The sequence below is a fragment of the Solanum verrucosum genome, unplaced genomic scaffold (genome assembly GCF_900185275.1).
Source record: "Solanum verrucosum unplaced genomic scaffold, falcon-dt-bn FXZP01000032.1, whole genome shotgun sequence".
In the NCBI taxonomy this organism is placed as follows: domain Eukaryota; kingdom Viridiplantae; phylum Streptophyta; class Magnoliopsida; order Solanales; family Solanaceae; genus Solanum; species Solanum verrucosum.
The window spans coordinates 804,933-830,050 of NW_026020569.1; the positions used below are offsets into that span (position 1 = coordinate 804,933).

At 36.0% G+C, this 25,118-nt stretch overlaps 3 protein-coding genes and 2 long non-coding RNA genes across 5 annotated transcripts; 3 read left to right on the forward strand and 2 right to left on the reverse strand.

Moving 5' to 3' along the window:
• The first annotated feature begins 1,027 nt into the window (after positions 1-1,027).
• LOC125810690 (zinc finger protein CONSTANS-LIKE 2-like) lies at positions 1,028-3,978 on the forward strand. The gene is made up of 3 exons (XM_049490164.1): positions 1,028-1,470; positions 1,621-2,171; positions 2,994-3,978. Exons 1-3 carry the CDS (start codon positions 1,140-1,142, stop codon positions 3,351-3,353), a joined length of 1,242 nt encoding a protein of 413 aa, XP_049346121.1. The 5' UTR covers positions 1,028-1,139; the 3' UTR covers positions 3,354-3,978.
• A 6,887-nt stretch (positions 3,979-10,865) lies between these two features.
• LOC125810693 (uncharacterized) lies at positions 10,866-15,267 on the reverse strand. The gene is made up of 4 exons (XR_007441884.1): positions 14,939-15,267; positions 13,395-13,694; positions 11,177-11,786; positions 10,866-11,009 (listed from the first exon to the last, which is right to left on the reverse strand). It is a non-coding gene; the product is annotated as an uncharacterized LOC125810693 (long non-coding RNA).
• On the forward strand, positions 11,079-12,878 carry LOC125810692 (zinc finger protein CONSTANS-LIKE 2-like). The gene is made up of 3 exons (XM_049490166.1): positions 11,079-11,424; positions 11,607-12,133; positions 12,519-12,878. The coding sequence occupies exons 1-3, from the start codon at positions 11,094-11,096 to the stop codon at positions 12,876-12,878; spliced, it is 1,218 nt and encodes a 405-aa protein (XP_049346123.1). The 5' UTR covers positions 11,079-11,093.
• Positions 15,268-17,368: 2,101 nt separating the features above from the next.
• On the forward strand, positions 17,369-18,971 carry LOC125810691 (zinc finger protein CONSTANS-LIKE 2-like). Its single transcript, XM_049490165.1, has 3 exons — positions 17,369-17,699; positions 17,866-18,398; positions 18,618-18,971. Exons 1-3 carry the CDS (start codon positions 17,369-17,371, stop codon positions 18,969-18,971), a joined length of 1,218 nt encoding a protein of 405 aa, XP_049346122.1.
• LOC125810694 (uncharacterized) lies at positions 18,680-22,912 on the reverse strand. The gene is made up of 5 exons (XR_007441885.1): positions 22,412-22,912; positions 21,783-21,981; positions 21,181-21,406; positions 19,462-19,719; positions 18,680-18,779 (listed from the first exon to the last, which is right to left on the reverse strand). It is a non-coding gene; the product is annotated as an uncharacterized LOC125810694 (long non-coding RNA).
• Positions 22,913-25,118: the final 2,206 nt, after the last annotated feature.

Consider the following 25,118-nt stretch of genomic DNA (forward strand, 5'->3'; position numbering starts at 1 on the left):
AATTTAATATTTTAAACAAAAAAAAAATCAGATATTCAAAAACTATACAAATGGTACTATAAATTGCATTTTTTTGCATATCAATATCACAAAAAAATACATCGTAAAATGTTAACCAAAGTTCTTATAGTTTGACTCTAAAAAAGGAAACCGTGGACCACTCTAAATTTTGAACTGTAAATTTATATACAGTCTCGTAATTAACGTTCCCAATCAAACTATACAAAACGTTCTGGCAAAGTCTCCCAGTAAAAATAAACAAGGTGAATTTCTCAAAATATTACTGCTTCCATGAATTAATGATTGACTTGGATTGTTTATATCAATGGAGCATTACTCTTTCTTTTATGATCAAAATCTTACACGAGGGCATTGAAAATAGAACAAGGTGTATTGGCTTATTAAGCTTGTATTCTTAATTGTCAGATAAAAAACATATTTGGAAGATGTAATTAATCCTTAAATCATCACGTCTCAAATACAAAAATCACTTGCAAGCTGAATTGTGACATTACGCTAGTACTATCTGAACAAAATCTTGCATACACCACTATGCATCAGAGTGCACCAATGTTATGTGTGAACAGATTTATACACATACAGTGAGACCTGATAAACAATGGAAAGTGTGTCAATAAAGTCTCGAGAAATTTTTCGATATACATGAAAATAGGATCATATTTGCTATGTTGAATAAAATATGAAAAATATTATTGACATAAATTATAATAAAAATGCTTAAATAGAGTTATATGGGTGTGATTATCTCTCTAGTCTCCCCCTAAAAGGCAATCTCTTGGACAAAGCTCTCCCACCTCAATTGATTCCAAAAGCCAAAGGCCCCTGGACCCACTTGTTCAACCTCCCTGTTGCTTGACTCCACCAGAATCATCAGCCACCACAAGATAATGAAACAACTTTTCCTACCCATTAACTTGTCTCCACGTGTCACCTGTGGATTCTCTCCCCACTTGGTAGTTGCCTAGTTGTCATTTTCCCTCCTTTGCCCCTTCACATTTCACAGTGCCCCATAAGTCTCCAGCATTCTTGCTCAACTTCACTACTCCAACTACAAGTTTTACAACACAAAATAGAGAGTAAGAAAGAAAAGAAAAGAGAAACCAAAATTAGTCGGTCCAATGTTGAAAAAAGAGAAGAGTGGGGGGTTTGATGGAAGTAGCAACAATTGGGCAAGGGTGTGTGACAGTTGCCATTCCGCAACATGTACTGTTTACTGTCGGGCGGATTCCGCCTATTTGTGTGCGGGCTGTGATTCCCGCATACATGCAGCAAGTCTCATGGCTTCTCGCCACGAGCGTGTATGGGTTTGCGAAGCCTGCGAGCGTGCCCCTGCTGCCTTTCTTTGCAAAGCGGATGCTGCCTCACTTTGTGCCTCTTGCGATGCTGACATCCATTCTGCAAACCCCTTGGCACGTCGTCACCACCGTGTCCCAATTATGCCCATTCCAGGTAGCCACCATTTCTTTTTTCACACACAACATATATACTCCTACATGTTAAAAATTTCAATAAATATGACTTCTAAACCATAATTTCAAAAATGTAAAATTGAATCCATCAAACTTAAATTCTAAATTAGTCTCTGATTCAAATATCCAGAAACCCTCTATGGTCCTCCAGCTGTTCACACCGTTAGCGGTGGTTCTATGATGATCGGTGGGACCACAGGGGAAGGCACGGAGGATGATGGATTCTTGAGTTTGACTCAAGATGCAGATGATACAACCATAGATGAAGAAGATGAAAATGAAGCAGCTTCATGGTTATTGTTGAATCCTCCTGTTAAAAATAACAATAAGAACAACATTAACAATAACAACAACAATCAAAATAACAACTATGGGATGTTGTTTGGTGGGGAAGTAGTGGATGATTACTTGGATCTTGCAGAGTATGGAGGGGATAGTCAATTTAACGATCAGTACAGTGTTAATCAGCAGCAGCAACATTACTCTGTTCCTCAGAAGAGCTATGTTGAAGATAGTGTTGTGCCAGTTCAGAACGGACAGCGAAAATCTCTGATTCTTTACCACCAACCGCAACAACAACAACAACAACAACAACAAAGTCACCACCTGAATTTTCAGCTTGGAATGGAGTATGACAATTCTAACACTGGATATGGTTACCCTGCTTCTTTGAGTCACAGTGTAAGTTTTCTTCACTTTATCGATATACCTCACTTTGTGAGTTGTCTTACGAAGCTACTACTCTGTGCAACCTCAGTTTTTTTAACATTTCTTTTTAGCTTCCGAATTACTTTTTCCAGCACTTCGTCCTTTTTCAACAGAGGATTTGTCATTTTAGGTGCTCATTTGCTATTATGATTACCTTTACATACCTAAACTGACCCTTGAACTTTTGTCGTATTAAACTTTACCTAAGATTATGCTCTTTCCCAAATAAACAAAGATGTTTAGATTCTTCTTCACCTTCCTTGACATTGAAATAACGTGTAATTAGCAACTCTTAACAATTATCCTTTATATTCAAGTTATAAATAGTAATTCACTATAATGTTTAAACTGCTCCAATTCATGTATGCTACTGTTTAACCGTGTTCTCAAGATTCTTTGATAAAACTTATCCTCAAGGGTGGAAATTCTAAGAATCTTTACCTTTTCAGCTTCTCCATTGGGTTTCTTTTGACACTTGATTTAACACAAGGTTACCATGTTTATGTTAATAATCAGCGACATGCTACACAGATGTTGCTGTTGCTTTATGTGCAGATCCTTAGGATAAATCTTGTAGTCTAGCTAGTCTGTTTTCTTGAATGGACCAAGGAATTTTTATGGATCTAACTTATATATACTAATATTATAAATAATTACACTTAAATGTATTTTAACATGTTTTTTCACATAGCTAATTTCACTTTCTATGGACAGTTAACTATAATTATCTTTTTAAGTGATACATGAATAGGGAAGTTGACCACTCATGTTTTTGTTGTCTTTATGTATCATCAGGCTTCCATTTCGTCGATGGATGTCAGTGTTGTTCCAGAATCTGCACTAAGTGAAACTTCAAACTCCCATCCACGACCTCCAAAAGGGACCATCGATCTGTTCTCAGGCCCTCCAATTCAGATACCTCCCCAGCTTACTCCAATGGACAGAGAAGCCAGAGTCCTAAGGTACAGAGAGAAGAAGAAGAACCGTAAATTTGAGAAAACCATAAGGTATGCTTCAAGAAAAGCCTATGCAGAAACAAGGCCAAGAATCAAAGGCCGATTTGCAAAGAGAACGGACGTAGAGGCTGAAGTAGACCAGATGTTCTCCACACAATTAATGACAGACAGCAGTTATGGAATTGTCCCTTCATTCTGAATGCAACAAAGAGAAGATCAACTACAAGCCCCTAAACCTAGAATTAATATTGTATCTCTTACGTCATTATCGATCTAAGGCTATTGGATAATGAGAAATGTACTACAGCAGTTTTCCACAGAGGATTTGTTAAATTCTCTGCTTTGTTGTATATGTAAAAAGAGTTCTTCCTTGTAGACCACGTTGCAGTCAATACGTACAATTTTCTCAGAAAGAAGTAAAGAAACAGCTCCTCCAGTGTGAAGGGGTTGACCCAACAAGACAAAAAGTACTAGTTCCGCAAGAAGCAAAGAGTTGACTGCAGTAACAAGGAGTATGGTGGGATGGATGAGACATCAACAACCTTAACCAGAAGTCTCGGGTTAATGGAAAAACTTTTAGTAAGAAATGCTTACCTCCTTAGTGGACCTACCTGACACATAGATAGATACTGGATGCCTAAAGGGAAAAAGAAAAAAGAAAAGAAGAATTGACTGCATATAACTTTTCCACATTAAAAGAACTCAGTACAGCCACAAGTAATGGGAAAAGCAAAATTACCGACGACCTCTGAATGCTCAGTGGCTGTATATGACATTGTGTGCTGGTGCAATATAATTGAAGCTGAGTTCTGCTGTCTGCTTTCTGCTTTCCCCTGTGGTCATCTTATTGTTGGAACATACTCTTTTTGGATGACATATAATGTTCATCAATACCTGCTTTTGGTCCAGGACCTCTTCCCAAATTCTCCTTCAATACAATGAATATCCCATCACTGAAGATAAAGAATAAAAGGTCCACTTCTCCAAGGATAGGAAAGCACAATATTTTTGCCGAAAATGGTACTGCATAAGCGTAAGCAAAATACTGCTATGATCATCAAACTTTTTGTTGTAATGACAGAATCAAGGTACACGATATCCCTAAAACAGCTAACATACAGCTTCTAATTTGTAATGAGCAAGGAAATAGGTAATTTGCTCAAGAAAAAGAAGCACTTTAGTGGGTGGTGAAAGGAAAACTAAAGGCGATAGAAGCAAGGGGACTGGGGAACGACATCTGTTAAGCTAATGAAAAATCTCTAAGACCAATCATCTGTATTTACCCTTGCATCAAGTCAAACAACTACTAAAGTGATCCTCCTATCTTGGAATCTAAAGAGTTCTCACTTCTATGTATCATTTATTTCATTAACTGTTTATATATAATCAACTAAAAGCACTTGGCAGTAGGAAAATTACTTGATTCAACAAACTGGTGTTGTCAAAAGCAAAAGGTAAGAAGAGCAACCAGGGTATGGTCGGGTTTTAAGTGCAAAGTGCAATTAAAAAGCACACGTTAATGAAGGAGACGAAGATGATGAAGTATGTAAAAATAAACACAAACAAGCATTTATATGGACTAAGGAATTGAGAATAAAATTGCAAACATAATAAAAACATGTCAATAAAGTTCAAAGTCATTTTTTTATTCCGTTGCAAAGATGCAAATTTAAGTTTCTAATTCAATTTTATTGACTAATTTGCTTTGATAAAGTATTTTATTGACCTATTTTGAATCACTAACATTTTTCCTTAATGTTTTCTTAACAAGTGATGTATCACTTCGCTTTGTAATTATTTTTTAGCTTGCCCACTTCAAAATCATTATAAATTACTTAAACTTATTAAGAAGCAATTAGTTGGCTGTCTTTCTAAGGCACAGACCTCACACTGCCTTAGCGACGCAGAACACCAAGTCTGCGATGCATCTAGCTTCAAGGTTTATGCATTTTTTTTTTTTGAAACTGGTAACATTGTATTCCTCAGCATTAAGGGCTATGCTGGCCACCTCCAAAAGTGTTAGTTACATAGAAAAACCAACAAAAAGACAGGACTACTTACAAAGCTCCTATGAAATCCACTAGTTGAATTTCTTCTTCTATGTTCATTTCTTTACACCAAAAACCTAAAGTGGTAATTACTTTCCACTTAATCTTCTCTATAGTGCATTCTTTCCCTACAAAAATTCTTTGATTTCTCTCCTTCCAAATGATCCACCAGATACAAGCAGGTACTGTTCTCCACCACCTCCGCTGGCTCTAACTACCTCCCCTTCTGACCCAACTACTTTCCTCATGCGCACTTCTAACAAATTGCCTCATAATCCAACTTCAAAAGGAAAGAGGTGTGCTTAGAATAGAATCTTCTCCATCTACATCAAGCATACATGACTTATTAGGCTCAGTTATTTCTGAACTACTCTACTTACTACCAAAACAGTTTACCACTAAAAAGGAGGTATTTCATGGCCTCAAAAGTATCAATAATCAAAAGACAATGTCCTTTTATCAGTCTTAAGCTGAAGGAAAGCATATTGCACTTTAGCCTTTTTTTGATGTGAAGTAGTCACTGAAAAAGTAACAAGCCAAGTTCCAGCTTATCTAGGAATAAGGTGAAAGTGTAAGGAGGTAAGAACTTTGTGGCTAAGAAATTTCATCCAAGAATGGCTTGGACGTTCACTTTTAGGTCTTTTTTGATCATTGGGTACTTTTAGTATCCAATTCTGCACTGCTATTCGTTGAACAGAAGAACCTTTATCCACCTCACAACTCACTAGCAAAGAAAAAGAATACTCATTAATGTGTCACGACCAATATTATTTTGCTCAGTTACTCCTGCACTACTCTATTTACTACCAAAACAGTTTACCACTAAGAACTACTATCAATAAAGATAGTTGCTGCTCTCTTCATACTTGTTTGCAGGTTAATAAGTTGCTCATCTATCTTTAGCAATGCATGTGATCCAATTCATTGGATTTCAAGTCACAGTAAACCGTGAAGCATACTATTAGGAGGTATTCATGGCCTCAAGCCCTCAACAGAAATTAGTAATCAAATTATGCAACTGATTGAACAAAACGCATAAGGAAAGCATATTAAACCTTTTTTGATGTGAAGTAGTCATTGAAAAAGTAACAAGGCAAGTTTCAGCTTATCGAGGAATAAGATGAAAGTGTAAGGAGGTAAGAACTTTGTGGCTAAGAAATTTCATCCTAAAATGGCTTCGACATTCACTTTTAGGTCCTTTTTGATAATTGGGTACTTTTCGTATCCAATTCTGCACTGCTATTCGTTGAAGAGAAGAACCTTTAACCACCTCACAACTCACTAGCAAAGAGAGAGAATACTCATCAATGTGTCACGGCCAATATTATTCCCACCCAGAATAAACGGACAAACAACTCAGATTGTTTGAGTTATTCCTGAGTCTTTCAAGTTGGATCAGGTCCCTCTGATTCCATGGGTACTTTAGCTATCTATTTATGCCATGCCATTTGCTGAACACCAGCACTTTTTCCGCAGCTCATAAGAGCCAAGCAATCCATCATGGAGCAATTCTAGTGATTCCAATGCAATAAAATTATTAAAACAACAAAACAACCTTTAATGATTTTTCTAATTCAATGTGAAAATATCAAACTGCATTGCTGGTTGACTCCACAACAAAATCCAGATTTAGTAATCTTATTTCTTGTCTGTGAATAACTAATTTCGTGCAAATTTGCTGCTCGAGATTATATTGTACACACACACAAGGTGGTGTCCAAAATGTTCAACTCAGTGGCGAAGCCAGGATTTTCATTAAGAGGGTTAAAAAATATGACGAAATAAATACACAAGTCAAGAGAATTCAACATCCACTATATATACTTAAAAATAATTTTAACCGTGTACATACAAAATAATTTTCCAGCGAAGGGGATTCGAACCCTCTTTCCCTTTCCTGGCTCGACTCCCTCGCTACCTCCCACCAGCACGGTTTTCAAATTATTCCGCTCACCAAGATTTAGGCAAATCGGAAAAATCTGTGTAATGTCGTCTCTGCTGGAATTTGAACCTTGGTTTCCAAGGTTTTTATCCCAACTCCTCAACGTCAAGGGAGAGAACAAAACCATATTACCTAAAGATAATTTTATTGGTCGTTTTACATATTATGTGAAGGTGTGAACCAAGGAAACCCACACATAAGGCTTCCTCATTTTAGATTGTATCAGTTGAGGGTCAAAGTTTGCACCTGGAGGATAATCCTAACAAATATTCTATAGATATGGTTTAAAAGAGAATGTAGCACTTTACTTTATTCTTTTGTGGATCAAGAATCTTAAGAAAAAATGAAAAGAGCATATTCCATCTCACAAGAACATTGAAGTTATCCTGGACCTGTTGTGTTCCACAGAAGTAACCAGAGAAAGGCTAAACTTTCAAGTTTGAGATCCCTCCTATTCCATGGGTACTTTATGTATCTATTTCTGCTCTGCCATTTGCTGAGTCACAGCACTTTTTCTACAGCTCATAAATGCCAAGCAATCCACTTGTGATTCCTATGCTTATAAAATTACTAGTTTTTGGAGGTAGAGTCCTGAGAAAAAGTGAAAAGAGTAGGTTCCACTTAAGTCACCTGAGCACAGCTAAGCCTTTAAGCTTTGAGGTCCCTAAGATTACAAGGGAACTTTAGCTATCTATTTCTGCTCTGCCATTTGCTGAGCTGCAGGTTTTTTTTCCCACAACTCATAAATGCTAAGCAATCCACCATGGAGCAATTCTTGTGATAGCTATGCTTAAAAAATTATTAAACAAAACAAAACAATTTCCAGTGATTTTCTAATTAATGCGAAAATATCGAACTTCATTTCTGGTTGATTACACAACAATGTCCAGATACAACAATCTTATTATTGTGAATGAACAACTAATTTCGAGCAAGTTTGCTAGTCGAGATTGTGCCTTACAGAAACATATAGTGAGGCCAGGCTACGCAGCTTGATTAAGTCACCAGGTACCTACTACCTCCAACCGGCTCTACAAGTATCGAATAATTATTTCCACCAAGATTTAGGCAAATGCGAAAAATTCTAGTAGCGTCACCTCTATTGGGATTTGTACCTTGGTACCCAAGGCTATTATTCCAAGTCCTCAACTGCTAGGGGACACAGGCAAATCATATTGACTAAAGATAATTTTACTAGCCGTTATTTTTCATAATGTGCGAACGAAAGAAGCACACACACAGACGTAGGCAAGATTTCAACAAAAATGTTTCATCTTAGATTGTATCAGTTGACTGTCAAAGAATGCATACAGAGGCTAATCCAGGCTAATATTTTAAAGCATATAATTTAAAAGACAATGTAGAGCTTCTTTCTTTTAACTTTTGTGGATAAGAGTCCTACCATAAAGGTGAAAAGAGTAGATTCTATTCAGCGAGAACATTGAAGTTGTTCCACAGAAGTCATTAGAGCCTGGCAAAGCCTTTCAAGTTTGAGGTCCCTCTTGATCCATGACACTTTAGTACCTATTTCTTCTCTTCCATTCGCTGAAAACCTGAAACTCAGCACTTTTTACAAACTCATATCTCAGTTTTTTGTGGGTGTGAGGTCCTTTCAGATCCTTAGGACTTTATGTATCTATTTCCGCAATGCCATTTGCCAAACATCATTACTTTTTTTATCTGGTTGACAGCCACAACAAAGATTCTTTCGTGCCATATCATCAATTTTATCCAATAATAGCATTAAGAGGTAAAATTGTATAAGCATTTCAAATTTGTGTATTTAGTGGGGAAAAATCTGAAAAATGCATTTGTCCTCTTTTTTATATACCAAGATGCATTTGTATGTAGAGTAATCCCTTTGTATATACCAAACAAAGATTCTTTCATGCCATACCGAGATGCTCTACCTTAGAGGCAATTGTCCCTTTATAGATATCAAAAAACAATGAGAACAAACCTAGTTTAATCCCACAAGTGAGGTCTGGAGGGAGACAGATGTATGCAGAAATACCTTTGTGGGATAGAGAGATTGTTTCTGACAGACCTCGGCTAAAAAAGTGAAGTTATTTGGAAAAGGATTGCAGGAAGAAAAGAAATGACAGCAAAATATCAAGCTACATGCAAAATAGAACAACAGATAGCAAAAACATTGACAAAAAAAAACTGTGATAACTAAATTAATACTAATAAATAGGGACAAAAGGATATGAGGTTAGCCCCTGCCACTCCCAACTAATGAGCGACCACATTCAGCTACCTACTAACCTTCTACCCTAATCCTCGATCGCCATACCCTCTTATCTAGGGACATGTCCTCAATAAGCTGAAGTGGTGTCATGTTTTGTCTTGTCTAATCAACTCCCCCCATTTCGTTTTTGGTCACCACTACCTCTCCTAACTCCTGCTACAACCAACCTCCTAACTAGCGTATCCGCACACCTCCTCTTCACATGCCCGAACCATCTCAGTCTCACTTCCCTCATCTTGTCCGTCACGAATGTCATTCCCATCTTACCCCATATAGCTTTGTTCCTGATAATGTTTCTCCCTTTATATACCATTTCTAAAATTATGTGTACCTATATGAAGCTTGTATTCTTTATCAGAAAAAGACATATTTGGAAAAAGAAATAAATCCTTAAACCATCACGTCTCAAATTCAAACAGACTTATAAGTTGAACCATAACAAACCGTAACAATAGATGTTAGTATCATATGTTCAAAACAATAAAGCAGAAGATACGAAATAATCAGGAAAGAAAAATTTAACGAAAAATACAGAACTGTGAATTAATTATCCGAGCCCACAGAATTCGCTATGTGTCCTTAATAAGCCCTAGCCCCATATAAGAGATCTAAAAAGGTCATTTTCTTCTTTTCAATTTGTACGTGGTCATAAGAGACCATTTCCTCTCTATCATTAGATAAAAGATACATGTCAATATTCAGACACCAAATCAGTTGCCCAACATACATTTTTTCAATTTTGAAACAAGAACTTTTATCGTGTCTGTTGCAGCACCAATTATTTTCTTTTGATGTGGTGCTGAGTTTCTTTTCCTAATGTTAGTAGAGCATCAAAGTCTCAAGTCTTTCAAATGAGGTTTTCTATGACAAAGTTCCTCTATATTTTCTCAACTGCTATTTTCTTCTCCTTCCTACACCACTATTTTGAAATCATAGAAAGGGAAAACGTCAATATTATAGATGCTTATCAAAGTACTGAACTCTGAAGGGATCTTCCAAACAGTATAAATTCAACATGTGAAGTAAGCCTACGTATGCCAAACTCAGCAATTCTTACAATGAAACAAAAATAATCTTGCTCTCCAAGAACAAGACTTCCTAATTCTTCCACTCCACTACTATATATGACCTTTAAAGTATTCTTCCCATTTAACCTGCTTAGGCATATGTTTTGATCATTTGGATTCTATTATGAGATTCAACGAGAATCACATCACGAGAGTATTCTAAAAACCGAAATTACAAAATCAATGTTTTCAATACCATACCATACAGGTCCGTACCATGCCCACCCCTAACAGTGAAAACCTAATAAACTATGGGAAGTGTGTCGGTATAGTCCACCCCATAAAGGCAATCTCTTGAACAAAGCTCTCCCACCTCAATTGATTCCAAAAGCCCAAGGCCCCTGGACCCACTTGTTTCAACCTCCTTGTGGCCTGACCCCACCTTCCGGCCCCACCAGAATCACCAGCCACCACAAGATAATGAAAAAACTTTTCCTACCCATTAACTTCCCTCCACATGTTGCCCTTGGATTCTCTCCCCACTTGATAGTTGCCTACTGTTATTCTCCCTACTTTCCCCCTTCATATTCCACAGTGCCCCATAAGTCTGCAGCATACCTGCTAAACTTCAGTATTCGAAGTACAACAGAAAATAGAGAGCAAGAAGAAAAAATAGGCTAAAAATAGTTCAATGTTGAAAAAGGAGAACAATGGGGGTTTTGATGGCAGCAGCAATTACTGGGCAAGGGTGTGTGACAGTTGCCGTTCAGTTACCTGTACCATTTACTGCCAGGCGGATTCTGCCTATTTGTGTGCAGGCTGTGACGCCCGCATACATGCAGCAAGTCTGGTGGCTTCTCGTCACAAGCGTGTGTGGGTTTGTGAGGCCTGCGAGTGTGCCCCTGCAGCCTTTCTTTGCAAGGCGGATGCTGCCTCACTTTGTGCCTCCTGCGATGCTGACATCCATTCTGCCAACCCCTTGGCACATCGTCACCACCGTATCCCAATTATTCCCATTCCAGGTAGCCACCATTTTTCTTCACACAGACCATATATACTCCTACATGAGAAAAATAACAAAAAATTCATTATATATGGCTTCTAAACCATAATATCAAAAGTGTAATGTTTTAAATAATAAAAAACATAAAAATTGAACTCATCAAACTTAAATTCTAAATTTGGCTCTGATTCCAATCTCCAGGAACCCTTTATGGTCCTCCAGCTGTTGACACTGTTGGCAGTGATTCTATGATGATTGGTGGGTCCACGGGGGAAGGAACGGAGGATGATGGGTTCTTGAGTTTAACACAAGATGCAGATGATACGACTATAGATGAAGAAGATGAAGATGAAGCAGCTTCATGGTTGTTGCTGAATCATCCTGCTAAGGACAACAATAAGAACAACGTTCACAATAACAACAATCAAACTAGCAACTATGGTATGTTGTTTGGTGGGGAAGTAGTCGATGACTACTTGGATCTTGCAGAATATGGAGAGGATAGTCAGTTCAATGATCAGTACAATGTTAACCAACAGCAACAACATTACTCTGTTCCTCGGAAGAGCTATGGTGGAGATAGTGTGGTGCCCGTTCAGGACGGTCAGGGAAAATCTCTATTTTTTTACCACCAACAACAACAAAGTCACCACCTGAATTTTCAGCTGGGGATGGATTATGACAATTCTAACACTCGACTCGGTTACCCTGCTTCTATGAGTCACAGTGTATGTTTTCTTCACTTTATTCATATATCTCAATTCAAGCAATATGCACTTTCAATTCATGAGTTGTCTTAAAGAATCTTCACCTTTTTTGCTTTTCCTTCGGCTTTCTTTTGAAACTTGATTTAACACAACGTTACAACGTTCATGTTGTTAATCAGCGACATTCTACACGGATGTTGCTGTAGTTTTATGTCCTGATCATCAAGATAAATCCTGCAGTCTTGCTAGTCTGTTTTCTTGAATGAACCAAGGAAATTTTCTTGGATCTAAACTTTTATGCCTTATTTTTCAGATAACTGATTTCAATTTTCATGGACAATCAACTTTAGTTATCATTTAAGTGATAGTTAACCGGAGCGATAACCCCTTTTGTTTTCTTTATCAGGTTTCTGTTTCGTCGATGGATGTCAGTGTAGTCCCAGAATCTGCACTAAGTGAAACTTCAAACTCCCACCCACGACCTCAAAAAGGGACCATTGACCTTTTCTCAGGCCCTCCAATTCAGATACCTCCCCAGCTTACTCCAATGGACAGAGAAGCCAGAGTCCTACGGTACAGAGAGAAGAAGAAGAATCGTAAATTTGAGAAAACCATAAGGTATGCTTCAAGAAAAGCCTATGCAGAAACAAGGCCAAGAATCAAAGGTCGATTTGCAAAGAGAACGGACGTAGAGGCTGAAGTAGACCAGATGTTCTCCACACAATTAATGGCAGATAACAGTTATAGAATTGTCCCTTCATTCTGAATGCAACATAGAGAAGATTAACTAGAAGTCTCTAAACCTAGTATTACTAGTGTAACTCTTACATGATTATCAATATAACTAGCTCTTGAATAATTAAAAATGTTACTAAAGTAGTTCTCCGAAGAGAACTTATTAAATTCTCTGCATTGTTGTATATGCAAAAGGAGTTCTTCCTTGTAGATCATGTTGCAGTCAGTACGTACAATTTTTCTGAGGAGAAAGCAAACAAAGAGCCCCTCCAGTGTAAATGGATTGACCTAACAAGACAAAAAGTAGTAGTTCTGCAAGAGCAAAGGATTGACTGCAGAATCAAGGTGGGGGTGGTGTGGATGAGAAATCTGTACCCTAAAACCTTTTGGTACAAAATTTTACCTCCTTAGTGGACCTACCCGGCACAAATTCAGATACCAGATGCCTAAAGGGAAAAGAAAAAAGAAAAGAAGAATTGACCGCAGTTACCTTTTCCAAATAAAAAGAACTCAGTGCAACCACAAGTAATAGGAAAAGCACTATTACCAACGACCTCTGGATGCTCAGTGGCGGTATATGACATTGTGAGCTGGTGCAATATAATTGAAGCTCAATTCTGCTTTCTGCTTTCTGCTTTCCACTGTGGTCATCCTTTTGTTGGAACATACTCTTTTGGTCCAGGGCCTCTCCCTCATCTAGTGTTTGTCCCAGATTCTCTTTCAGCACAATAAATGACCCATCACTGAAGATAAAGAATAAAAGGTCCACTTCTCAAAGGATAGGAAAGCACTGATGCAATACTTTTTCCTAAAAATGGTAGTTCATAAGCACCATGTAAGCAAAATACTGCAATGATCAGCAAAAGTTTAATATTAAAATACAGTTTTTATTCTTTAATCAGCAAGGACATAGGTACTTTCCCTTCACCTTTACTGAAACTTAAAAGTGGAAAGTGCATCAAGGCAATTGACTACTAAAGTGATCATCCTATCTTGGGATCTAAAGGTTCTTTTTTTAATCCATTTCATTAACCGTTTATATATAATTAACCAAAAAAAAAAAAAACATGGCAGTATGAACATTACTGGATGCTGGACTGTGGACTCTAGTTCCTCCAACAGAGTCAAAAGCAAAAGGGAAGAAGAGCACCCCCAGGGTATGGTCGGGTTTTAAGTGCAAAGAACGATTAAAAAACACATGTCAGTGAAGGAAGACGAATATGAAGATGAAGAAATAAAAATAACCACAAACAAGCCATTATATGGACAAATGAACTGACAAAAAAATTGCAAGTGAAACATAAATAAAGAATAAAACATGTCAATCCAAGTTCAAAATCCGTTGCAAAGATGCAAATTTAAGTTTCTAATTCAATTTTATTGACTAATTTTGTTCACTAAGTTTCTAACTACCTGTTTTTAATCATTAACATTTTTTCCATAACGTTTTCTTAACAAGTGATAAATGACTTTGCTTTATAATTATTTGTTCTTTGACTCTGTCAATGTGAGCTTGTTGAAATTATCGTCCTAAGCCTAGATAAAGAGAGGAGGGTTGCCGAAGCCCGAAGGTCAATCGGAAACAGCTTCTATACCACATAAAGTTAGGGGTAAGATTGCATACATCTTACCCACTCCAGACCCCACTTGTGGGATTACATTGGATTTTTGTTGTTTTATAATTATTGTATATTATCGCCCTCTTCAAAACAAAACTTACAGGCATTATAAATTACTACTTACACTTATTAAGAAGCAATTAGTTGGCTGTCTTTCTAGGCACAGACTTACACTTAAGCACTGCCTAAACAACGCAATGTACTCTTTAACAAAATGCTACATAATCCAACAAGTTCTGTCGCAGCTACATAAATTGATAATCTTCTATCTTTTAGCAATCCATGTGATCCAGTTCATTGGATTTCCAGTCACAGTAAACCATGAGGCATAAAATGAGTAGGTATTCCATGGCTCCAACAGTATCAGTAATCAAACCACAATATCCTTTTATCACTTGTAAGCTGATACGGGGGACTCAAAGTATGCAACTGCCTGAACAAGACGCAGAAGGACAGCATATTGCACTTTTACCTTTTCTGATGTGAAGTAATTGTCCTGCATATCAAGGAATAAAATGGAAATGTAGGTAAGAACTTTGTGGCTAAGAAATTTCATCCAAGATGGCTTGGATGTCCACTTTTAGGTCCTTTTTGATCATTGAGTACTTTTAATATCCTATTCGGCACTGCTATTCGTTGGACAGAAGAACTTTTATCCACCTCACAACTCACTAGCAAAGGAAAAGAATACGCATCAATGTGTCACGGCCAATATTATTCGTGCCAGAATAAAGGACAAACAAGTCAAATTCTTTGAGATATTCCTGATCCAGACAACAGCATATTCAAGGTGCTCTACTATCTTATCCCTTTTAAATCTTGTCCAATTACTTTTCAGGACTTCAACAAAGATGTCTCATTTTAAAAAGTATCAGTGGACTGTTAAAGGACCTGGAGGCTAATCTAAATCAGCATTTAAAAGCATATAGTTTATAAACAAATGTAGCACTTTCTACTTTTGTGGAGGTAGAGTCCTGAGAAAAAGTGAAAAGTGTAGGTTCCACGTAAGTCACCTGAGCACAGCTAAGCCATTCAAGTTTTAGGTCCATCAGATTCCAAGGGAACTTTAGCTATCTATTTCTGCTCTGCCATTTGCTGAGCCTTAGCACTTTTTCCACAGTTCATAAATGCCAAGAAATCCACCATGGAGCAATTCTTGTGATACCCATATGCTTATAAAATTACTAGGTTTTGGGCAGACATTTATCGCTCATCAATGTGAAGTAATCTTCTTAAAACAACATACTTATATGTGTTCCATTATAAAATTAAAATTTTAAAAAGTTTCAAGTTCATGAATATAATGAATGTTAATTATCTTTTGCAATTTAATTAAACCCACTTCAGTGATTCTTCTACCAGTTCGCTCCAAATTTGCTTTAGATCTTCATAACATCATAATAAGATTGAAGGGTTGCAACTCGTTGTCACTAAAATTAAAAGCGACTTCCACTACTTTTTTCTTCCACTACTCTTCTTTGAAGAAATTCCTTGATTTACCTCGCAATTTCTTAATGTAGTCTACTTTGCAGAAGTTCCTGGTGTTAGTAAAATGTACTCAGTTACAGAATCAAGCTTAAAGTTGATATTAAAAAAAATTCATAAAGAAGTCCATTGAATAATAACTCTGATTAAAACCTTTCTAATCCTTGGGTTACAAAGCAAAGGAAAATGAAGCATTAAGAAGAAAAACGCATATTTAAGGTTCAAGGTCTATCATTACTTCTGTTAAATGAAATTCCAGACTTGGTGTAAATTAATTTCATTTCATAGTAAATTGAGAAGCAAATTACAATTTTGCTTTTTAAAAGATAGTTAAGTTATTTCAATTCCCTAAAATGACTTTTCCCCTGCAAATTTATTTGCATTAGAACTTTTAACTAACTTAAGGGAATATTTAATGAAAACTGACAAAAATATTTTATAATTGTGTTCCTATATTTTATAGGGACATCCAATTTTTTCAGTTGGAGAAAATATTGAACCTGAATCTTTAAACTCTTAAGATGCGAATACAGGAAAAGTGAATTAGAGGTAAGAGACTTGAGTAAAGCAGTTAAGACAAAAGGAGACCAATTTCTATACTAAATTGATCTTATAAAACTCTTTTCCTGGAAAATTCCTATTTCTTGTCATTGCTAGACTTTATTTAGGGCAAAAGATTTATTGATGGTTCATTCCATTCCGAAGTTAGTAATGTTCATGAAGTTGGTGAACTTTCCTCTAAATAGCTTGTTTGGATGGTTGTTACCTATTGTATTGTAGTGTATTATGTTGTTAGTTTAAATATACTGTTGTTTTAGTGGTTTCTTAAATTTTAGAGTTAATGGTTAAAAAAACACCTGAACTATCACTTTTTTCGCGAGTTTCACACCCAAATTATGAGTTGTTCCCTTTTCCTACCTGAAATATCACCATAAATGTATTAAAATACACCTCAGCGCTGATTAAACTAGCTATTAGTTGTTCCCGGTGTGCACTTTCTGTTATCACCCTCTTTCATTGCCATTTTTGAAGCCAATAGAAAAAATCTTTCCCACCTGAACTATCACTATCTACTCAAGAAGATGTTTTATTTATGAAACAATGTTATATGCATTCGGAGGCTAATCCAGATCAATATTTTAAAACATACAGTAAAGACAATGTAGAGCTTCCTAACTTTTTTGGATGAAGAGTCATACCATAAAGGTGAAAAGAGTAGATTCTATCTCAACAAGAACATTGAAGTTGTGGACCTGTGGATTCTCTTCCCACTTTGTAGTTGCCTACTGTTATTTTTCCTTCTACTCCACTTTCACATTTCACAGCACCCCATAAGTTTACAGCATACCTGCTCAAGTTCAGTATTCAAAGTACAATAGAAAATAGAGAGCAAGAAGGGAAAAAAAAAGTCAGTTCAATGTTGAAAAAGGAGAACAGTGGGGGTTTTGATGGCAGTAGCAACAACTGGTCAAGGGTGTGTGACAGTTGCCGTTCCACCGCATGTACCGTTTACTGCAGGGAAGATTCCACCTTCTTGTGTGCCGGCTGTGACTCCCGCATGCATGCAGCAAATCTGTTGGCTTCTCGTCACGAGCGTGTGTGGGTTTGCGAGGCCTGCGGACGTGCCCCTGCAGCCTTTCTTTGCAAGGCAGATGCTGCCTCACTCTGTGCCTCCTGCGACGCTGGCATCCACTCTGCCAACCCCTTGGCGCGCCGTCACCACCGTGTCCCAATTATGCCCATTTTAGGTAGCCACACAAAAATTATACTCCTACATGTAAAAAATAACAAATATTTCAAGAAATATGATTTTTGAACCATAATTCCAAAATGTATAGCATTAAGTAGCAAGAACATTTAAAGATTGAACCCATCAAACTTAAATTCTAAATTCGTCTTGATTCCACTTTCCAGGAACCCTTTATGGTCCTCCAGCTGTCGAAACTGTTGGCAGTGGTTCTATGATGATTGGTGGGCCCACAGGGGAAAGCACGGAGGATTATGGGTTCTTGTGTTTTACTCAAAATGCAGATGATATGACTGTAGATGAAGATGATGAAGATGAAGCAGCTTCATGGTTGTTGCTGAATCCTCCTGTTAAGAAGAACAATAAGAACTTTGACAATGACCACAATAATCAAAATAACAACTATGGGATGTTGTTTGGTAGGGAAGTAGTGGATGACTACTTGGATCTAGCGGAGTATGGAGGGGTTAGTCAATTTAACGATCAGTACAGTGTTAATCAGCAGCAACAACATTACTCTGTTCCTCAGAAGAGCTACCGTGGAGATAGTGTTGTGCCAGTTCAGGAAGGACAGGGAAAATCTCTGATTCTCTACCACCAACAGCAGCAACAACAAAGTCACCACCTAAATTTTCAGCTGGGAATGGAGTATGACAATTATAACACTAGATATGGTTACCCTGCTACTATGAGTCACAGTGTGAGTTTTCTAATCTGTATCCATATATCTCACTTCAGGCAACATGCACTTTGACGAAATTCATGGACCAAGAAAATTTTTATGGATCTAAATTTGTATTCCTTATTTTTCAGATCACTGATTTCACTTTTTATGGACGAATAACTGTAGGTACCTTTTAAGTGATAGTTAATTGGAGCGATGACCACTTTTGTTTTATTTATCTTGATGTATTCTCAGGTTTCCATTTCGTCGATGGATGTCAGTGTTGTCCCAGAATCTGCACTAAGTGAAACTTCAAACTCCCACCCACGACCTCCAAAAGGGAACATTGACCTTTTCTCAGGCCCTCCAATTCAGATACCTCCCCAGCTTACTCCAATGGACAGAGAAGCCAGAGTCCTGAGGTACAGAGAGAAGAAGAAGAACCGTAAATTCGAGAAAACCATAAGGTATGCTTCAAGAAAAGTCTATGCAGAAACAAGGCCAAGAATCAAAGGCCGATTCGCGAAAAGAACAGACGTCACTGAAGCAGACCAGATGCTTTCCACACAATTAATGGCAGATAGAATTTATGGAATTGTTCCTTCATAGCAATGAGTAGATCAACTATAAGTCCCTAAACCTAGAATTAATATTGTATCTTCAATCATTATCGATCGACTAGCTATTGAATAATGAGAATGTACTAAAATAGTTTTCCACAGAGGATTTACTAAATTCTCTGCATTGTTGTATATGTACAAAAAGAGTTCTTCCTTGTAGACCGCATTGCAGTCAATACGTACAATTTTCCTGAGGAGAAAGAAAAGAAAAAGGCCCTCCAGTGTAAAGGAATTGACTGCAATATCAAGGAGTGTGGTGGAATGAATGAGAAATTTGCATCCTAAACCAAAGGTCTTGGGTTAATGCAGGACCTTTTGGTATGAAGTGTTTACCTTCTTAGTGGACCTACCCAGCACAAACATAGATACTAGATGCCTAAAGGGAAAAGAAAAAACAAAAGAAGAATTGATTGCAGTTAACTTTTCCAAGTTAAAAAAGAACTGAGTCCAGCCACAAGTAATGGGAAAAGCACTATTACCAACAACTTCAGGTTGCCCAGTTGTATATGACAATGTGTGCTGGTGCAATATAATTGAAGCTCGCTTCTGCTTTCCACTGTGGTCATCTTTTTGTTGGAACATATCTTTTTGAATTTGATACATAATGTTCATCAATAACTGCTTTTGGTCCAGAGCCTTCCCAGATTCTCCTTCAGTACAATGAATGTCCCATCACAGCTAAAGAATAAAAGGACCACTTCTCCAAGGATAGGAAAGCACGGATGCAATATTTTTGCCTAAAAATGGTAGTCCATACGCACCGTGTAAGCAGGATATCACAATGATCATCAAAAAATTTAGTTTAATGACGGAATCAAGGTACATGATATCCCCAAAACAGATAAAAATACAGCTTCTAATTTGAAATCGGCAAGGAAATAGGTAATTTCCTCAAGATATATAAGAAGCACTTTAGTCAGTTGTGAAAGGAAAATTTAAGGCAATAGAAGTAAGGGGAACAACATGGGATAGATGGATAAAACTATTGAATTAAGCTAGTGAATTTATCTAAGACCAATCATCTGGATTTTCCCTTCACTTCTACTGAAACTTAAAAAGTGGAAAGTGCATCAAGACGATCAACTACTAAAGTGATCCTCCTATCTTGAAATCTTAAGTGTTCTCTGTTTCATTTATTTCATTAATTGTTCATATATAATCAACTTAAAATACTTGGCAGTATGAACCTTACTGGATTCCACTGGGTTCTAGGTCCTGCAACAGAATGGTGTTGTCAAAAGCAAAAGGGAAGAGCACCCCCAGGGTATGGTTGGAATTTAAGTGCAAAGAAGGGTTAAAAAGCACAAGCTAGTGAAGGGAGATGGAGATGAAGAAACACAAATAAAAATAAACAGATATGAAGAATAAAATCATTTTAAAGTTTATTCAGTTGCACAAATGCAAACTTAAGTTTCTAATTATCTACTGAATTTCTAACTCACTGTTTTTAATTTTTTAATAAGTGATATATGAATTGCTTTTTAATTATTGTTTAGTGTCACCCACTTCAAAATAGAATTTACAGGCCTTATAAATTACTTAAATTTTTTAAGAAGCAATTAGTTGGCTGTGTTTTTGTAGGCACACGCCTTACACTTGAGCACTGCCTGAGAAACAAAAAGAAGCTAGCCTGCGATGCATCTAGATTCGAGGTTTAAGCATGCCTCATGAGCACTTCTAACATATTGCTACGTAATCCAACATCACCCTGGTATTAACAAGTTCTATCTAGTTCAATTACTGAATACTTTTGTTTAGCAGAAATCAAAAGGGCAAAACGTATTTATAAATACAGCTGCTTTACAAACAAGCCCCAAAAAGATGTAGCTTACATAAATGACTTGGGTTGCTTTAATAGATTCTCAGCCATTATTTGGCTCATTTATTTCTGCACTAATCTATTTACTACCAAAACAGCTTAACACTAAGAAATATCAATAAAGATACTTGCTCATCTCCTCATACTTGTTTGCAGGCTAATAAATTGTTAATCTATCTTTAGCAATCCCTGTGATCCAGTTCATTCAATTTCCAGTTACAGTAAACTGTGAAGCATAAGACGAGGAGGTATTCCATGGCCTCAACAGTATCAGTAATCAAAACAGAGTGTACTTTTATCAGTCTTGAGCTAATACCAGGTTTACAACATATGCAACTGATTGAACAAGACGCAAAAGGAAAGCATATTGCACTTTTACCTTTTTTTGATGTGAAGTAGTCATTGATAAAGTAACACGGCAAGTTCCAGCTTATCGAAGAATACGATGAAAATGTAAGGAGGTAAGAACTTTGTGGCTAAGAAATTTCATCCAAGAATGGCTTGGACATTCACTTTTAGGTCCTTTTTGATCATTGGGTACTTTTAGTATCCAATTCTGCACTGCTATTAGTTGAACAAAGAACCTTTATCCACCCCACAACTCACTAGCAAAGAAAAAGAATACTCATCAATGTGTCACTGCCAATATTATTCCTGCCAGAGTAACGGACAAACAACTCATTGTTTGAGATATTCCTGATCCAGATATAGTTGATATAATTTAATTAACAACAGGATATTCAAGGTGCTCTACTATCTTATACTCCCTTTTAAATCATGTTCAATTTTTCAGTGCCTCAACAAAGATGTCACATTTTAAAAGGCGTCAGTTGACTGTCAAAGGACCTGAGGCTAATCTAAACCAGCATTTAAAAGCATATAGTACTATAGTAGTAGTTTATACAAAAATGTAGCACTTTTTGCTTTTGTGGAGGTAGAGTCCTGAGAAAAAGTGAAAAGAGTAGGTTCCACTTAAGTCACCTGAGCACAGCTAAGCTTTCAAGTTTGAGGTCCCTCAGATTCCAAGGGAATTTTAGCAATCTATTTCTGGTCTACCATTTGTCTGAACGTCAGCACTTTTTCTGCAACTCATAAAAGCCAAGCAATCCACCGTGGAGCAATTTTAGTGATTCCAACTCAATAAAATTATTAAAGCGATAAAACAACCTTTAGTGATTTCCTAATTCAATGTGAAAACACAAACTACATTGCTGGTTCATTCGACAACAAAATCCAGATATAGTAATCTTATTTCTTGTATATGAACAACTAACTTTGTACAAGTTTGCTGCTCGAGATTATATCGTATACACACACAAGGTGTTGTCCAAAATGCTCGACTCCCTCAACTACCTCTCAAAAGCACAGGTGTCAAATTATTCTGCCCACCAACATTTAGGCAAATGAGAAGAATTTGTGTCATATCCATAATAACTAATGATAATTTTACTTGCTTTACGTATTATGCCTCATTAAAGATTGTATCATTGTTTCGGAGGATAATCCTAACCAATATTCTAAAGTTATGGTTTAAAAGAAAATGTAGCATTGTAGATTCTATCTCAGCAAGAACATTGAAGTTGTGGTCCTGAATTTTGGAAAGAAGTTACCAGAGCCTGGCTAAGCCTTTCAACTTTGAGGTCCCTCTTGATCCATGGGCACTTTAGTACCTATTTCTGCCCTGCCATTCGCTGAAACTCAGCACTTTTAACACAGCCCACAAACACCAAGCATTCCATAATGGAGCAATTCTTGTTATTCCGACGTTCATAAAATCATTAAAGCAATAAAACATCTTTCAGATCCTTAGGACTTTATGTATCTATTTCTGCAATGCCATTTGCCAAACATCATTACCTTTTTTTTATCTGATTGACAGCCATAACAAAGATTCTTTCGTGTCATATCATCAATGTAGAATTAAGAGGTAGCATACGCGGAATCAAGGCGGCTCAACCCTAAAACTCAAAAAAAATACAAATCCTCCAAAGAACCAAAAACCCCAAATTCAGTTCAAAAAAGGAAATTCAAATACGAAAACATGTATAAAATGCACAAAACAGAAATAAATAATCGAGCAAGAGGCGAGATTAAACGAAGAACCAAAAGCACTGGATAGAAGACGCAGACAAAAGATAAAGGAGCAATCTATCTGTATTTATAATGAGAAGCACCGTAATAAGCACGCTAATTAAATAAAGTGTTAGAAGCACCGCTATAAGTACGCTAAGAAAAATGTTACTAGTAATATCGTATTGTGAGAAGCACCGTAATAAGTAGAATATAAAAAAATTATGTATTTAGTGTTACTATTAATTTTTTTAAAAATTATAGTTTGTTGCTAATTATTATGCATATATATTTTTGAAATGTTATTATTGATGTAATTATAATGTAAAATAGTAGATAATTATTGATGTAATTAAAATTAAAAATAGATGATAATTTACTATGTTCCATATTATTTGATCATTTTCCTTTTTACATGTATATTAAAAAATCATAAATAATTAGATAAAGTTACTACTTCATTTGTCCAATAATATTTGTCCATTATTGATTTTGCACAATTTTTAAGAAACTATAAATAGAATGATAATTTTACTATATCACCTTTTGAATATGCTTCCTCCATTCACTTTTATCCCTAAAATAGATTTTCATTTTTATTTGTCACAAAGACAAAAAAAAAATCATGTTTTACCCTCAACATCAAATATTTATTTTTTAAATCATTTTTCAAGACATCATTTAATAGGGGATAATTTGGTAAAATACTTAAAGCTTTCTTGATTTAGTAAGGTGACAACTAATTGGGACACCTATTTTTAGTTAGATGATCAACTACTCTAATATGGGGCAGAGAGAGTAATTATTATGCACATATTTTTGAAATTTTACTATTGATATAATTATATTAAATTCATAAATAATTAAATTTATCGTTAATTTTGTTGACACCCAATTTTGGGCCTCCACAATATAGATTAATCATCGAGCTTCTTTAATTTCAAACGATTTCGAATAATTAGTTTTAGAAAATTAAAAAAAAAATAAAATAAAATAAAATAATATGTATAGATATATATATATATATATATATATATATATATATCACTTATTTATAATTCTTAAATAATATACGTGTTATGCATATAATTACCATATTTCATGAATGTTCGAAAATTGTCTCAAAACGATTTTAGTTTTATTTAAATATTTGGCTATTTGGTTTAAATTAATTAATAACTTATATTTCGAGTTAACTAGTTTATAATTAAGTTAATTATTATATAATTATGTGTCTAATTAGTATATTTTATAAATATTTGAAAATCATATCAAAAGATTTTTATTTCTTTTAGCTAAGTGTTTTACTAACTTAGTTTAATTTAAATCATAATTACGATTTTGAATTAATTAGTTCATGTTTAAATTAATTATATTATTATCAAGTTAATTATTTTATTTCGTTAAGAGTAAGAAACTCGTTAATTAATTAATATTAAATTCATCTTATTTATTTATTTATTTATATTTTTCGGCCACTTTCTCCAAGTAAATCTGATTTGGTTACTTTTGTAATCCTAATCGGTTATAATTGCAATTCTTTTGGCCAAATCCTCAATTCAAAACCTAGCCATTTTATTACAATTCTAACCCTTTTCCCACCTTGCATTCAAATTTTTTTTTAAAGACCAAAGTTGGGCCAACCTTTAGCCCAACTTCAGTCAGCCCATATCCACTCTGACCCAGCCCAAAGCAAAGAAAACTATGCCCCATATAATTACAATACATACATCAAATAGACAACACCAAATGGACCCCACCCATATACCCTTTGTTCTTTTTTTTCTTCCAGCAAAAACCAAGCAACGTGAATAACAGAGCAATACACGGAAAGCAATCGACGACGTCAATCCAAATAGACGGAAAGCGATTCACGGCGTCTATGTAAAGCACATGTAATTTTGTCCTTGTAGCAGGCGGCAGACACGTTTTCCTTCCATTCCCTCTTCCGGAATGAGTAAAAACCTCAAGAGAAAAGGTGTTTATCCGAATTGGTGCAAGAAATTTATGGCGTTTGAATTTCGAATTCCCACTCGAATTCATCCATTTTCCCCCTCGAATTCATCCATTTTCCCCCCTATTTGGAACCCTAATTTCTCCCCTATAAAGACTTTACCTTCTTCACTGTGTTAGGGGGCCGAATTTATTTATTTTTTAGCTGGGGGAACATATTAGAGAAAGAGGTTGGAAAAATAAAAAAGTCAGCTTGAATTAGGAAACAATACTGTGAGCTACTAGGTATATAGT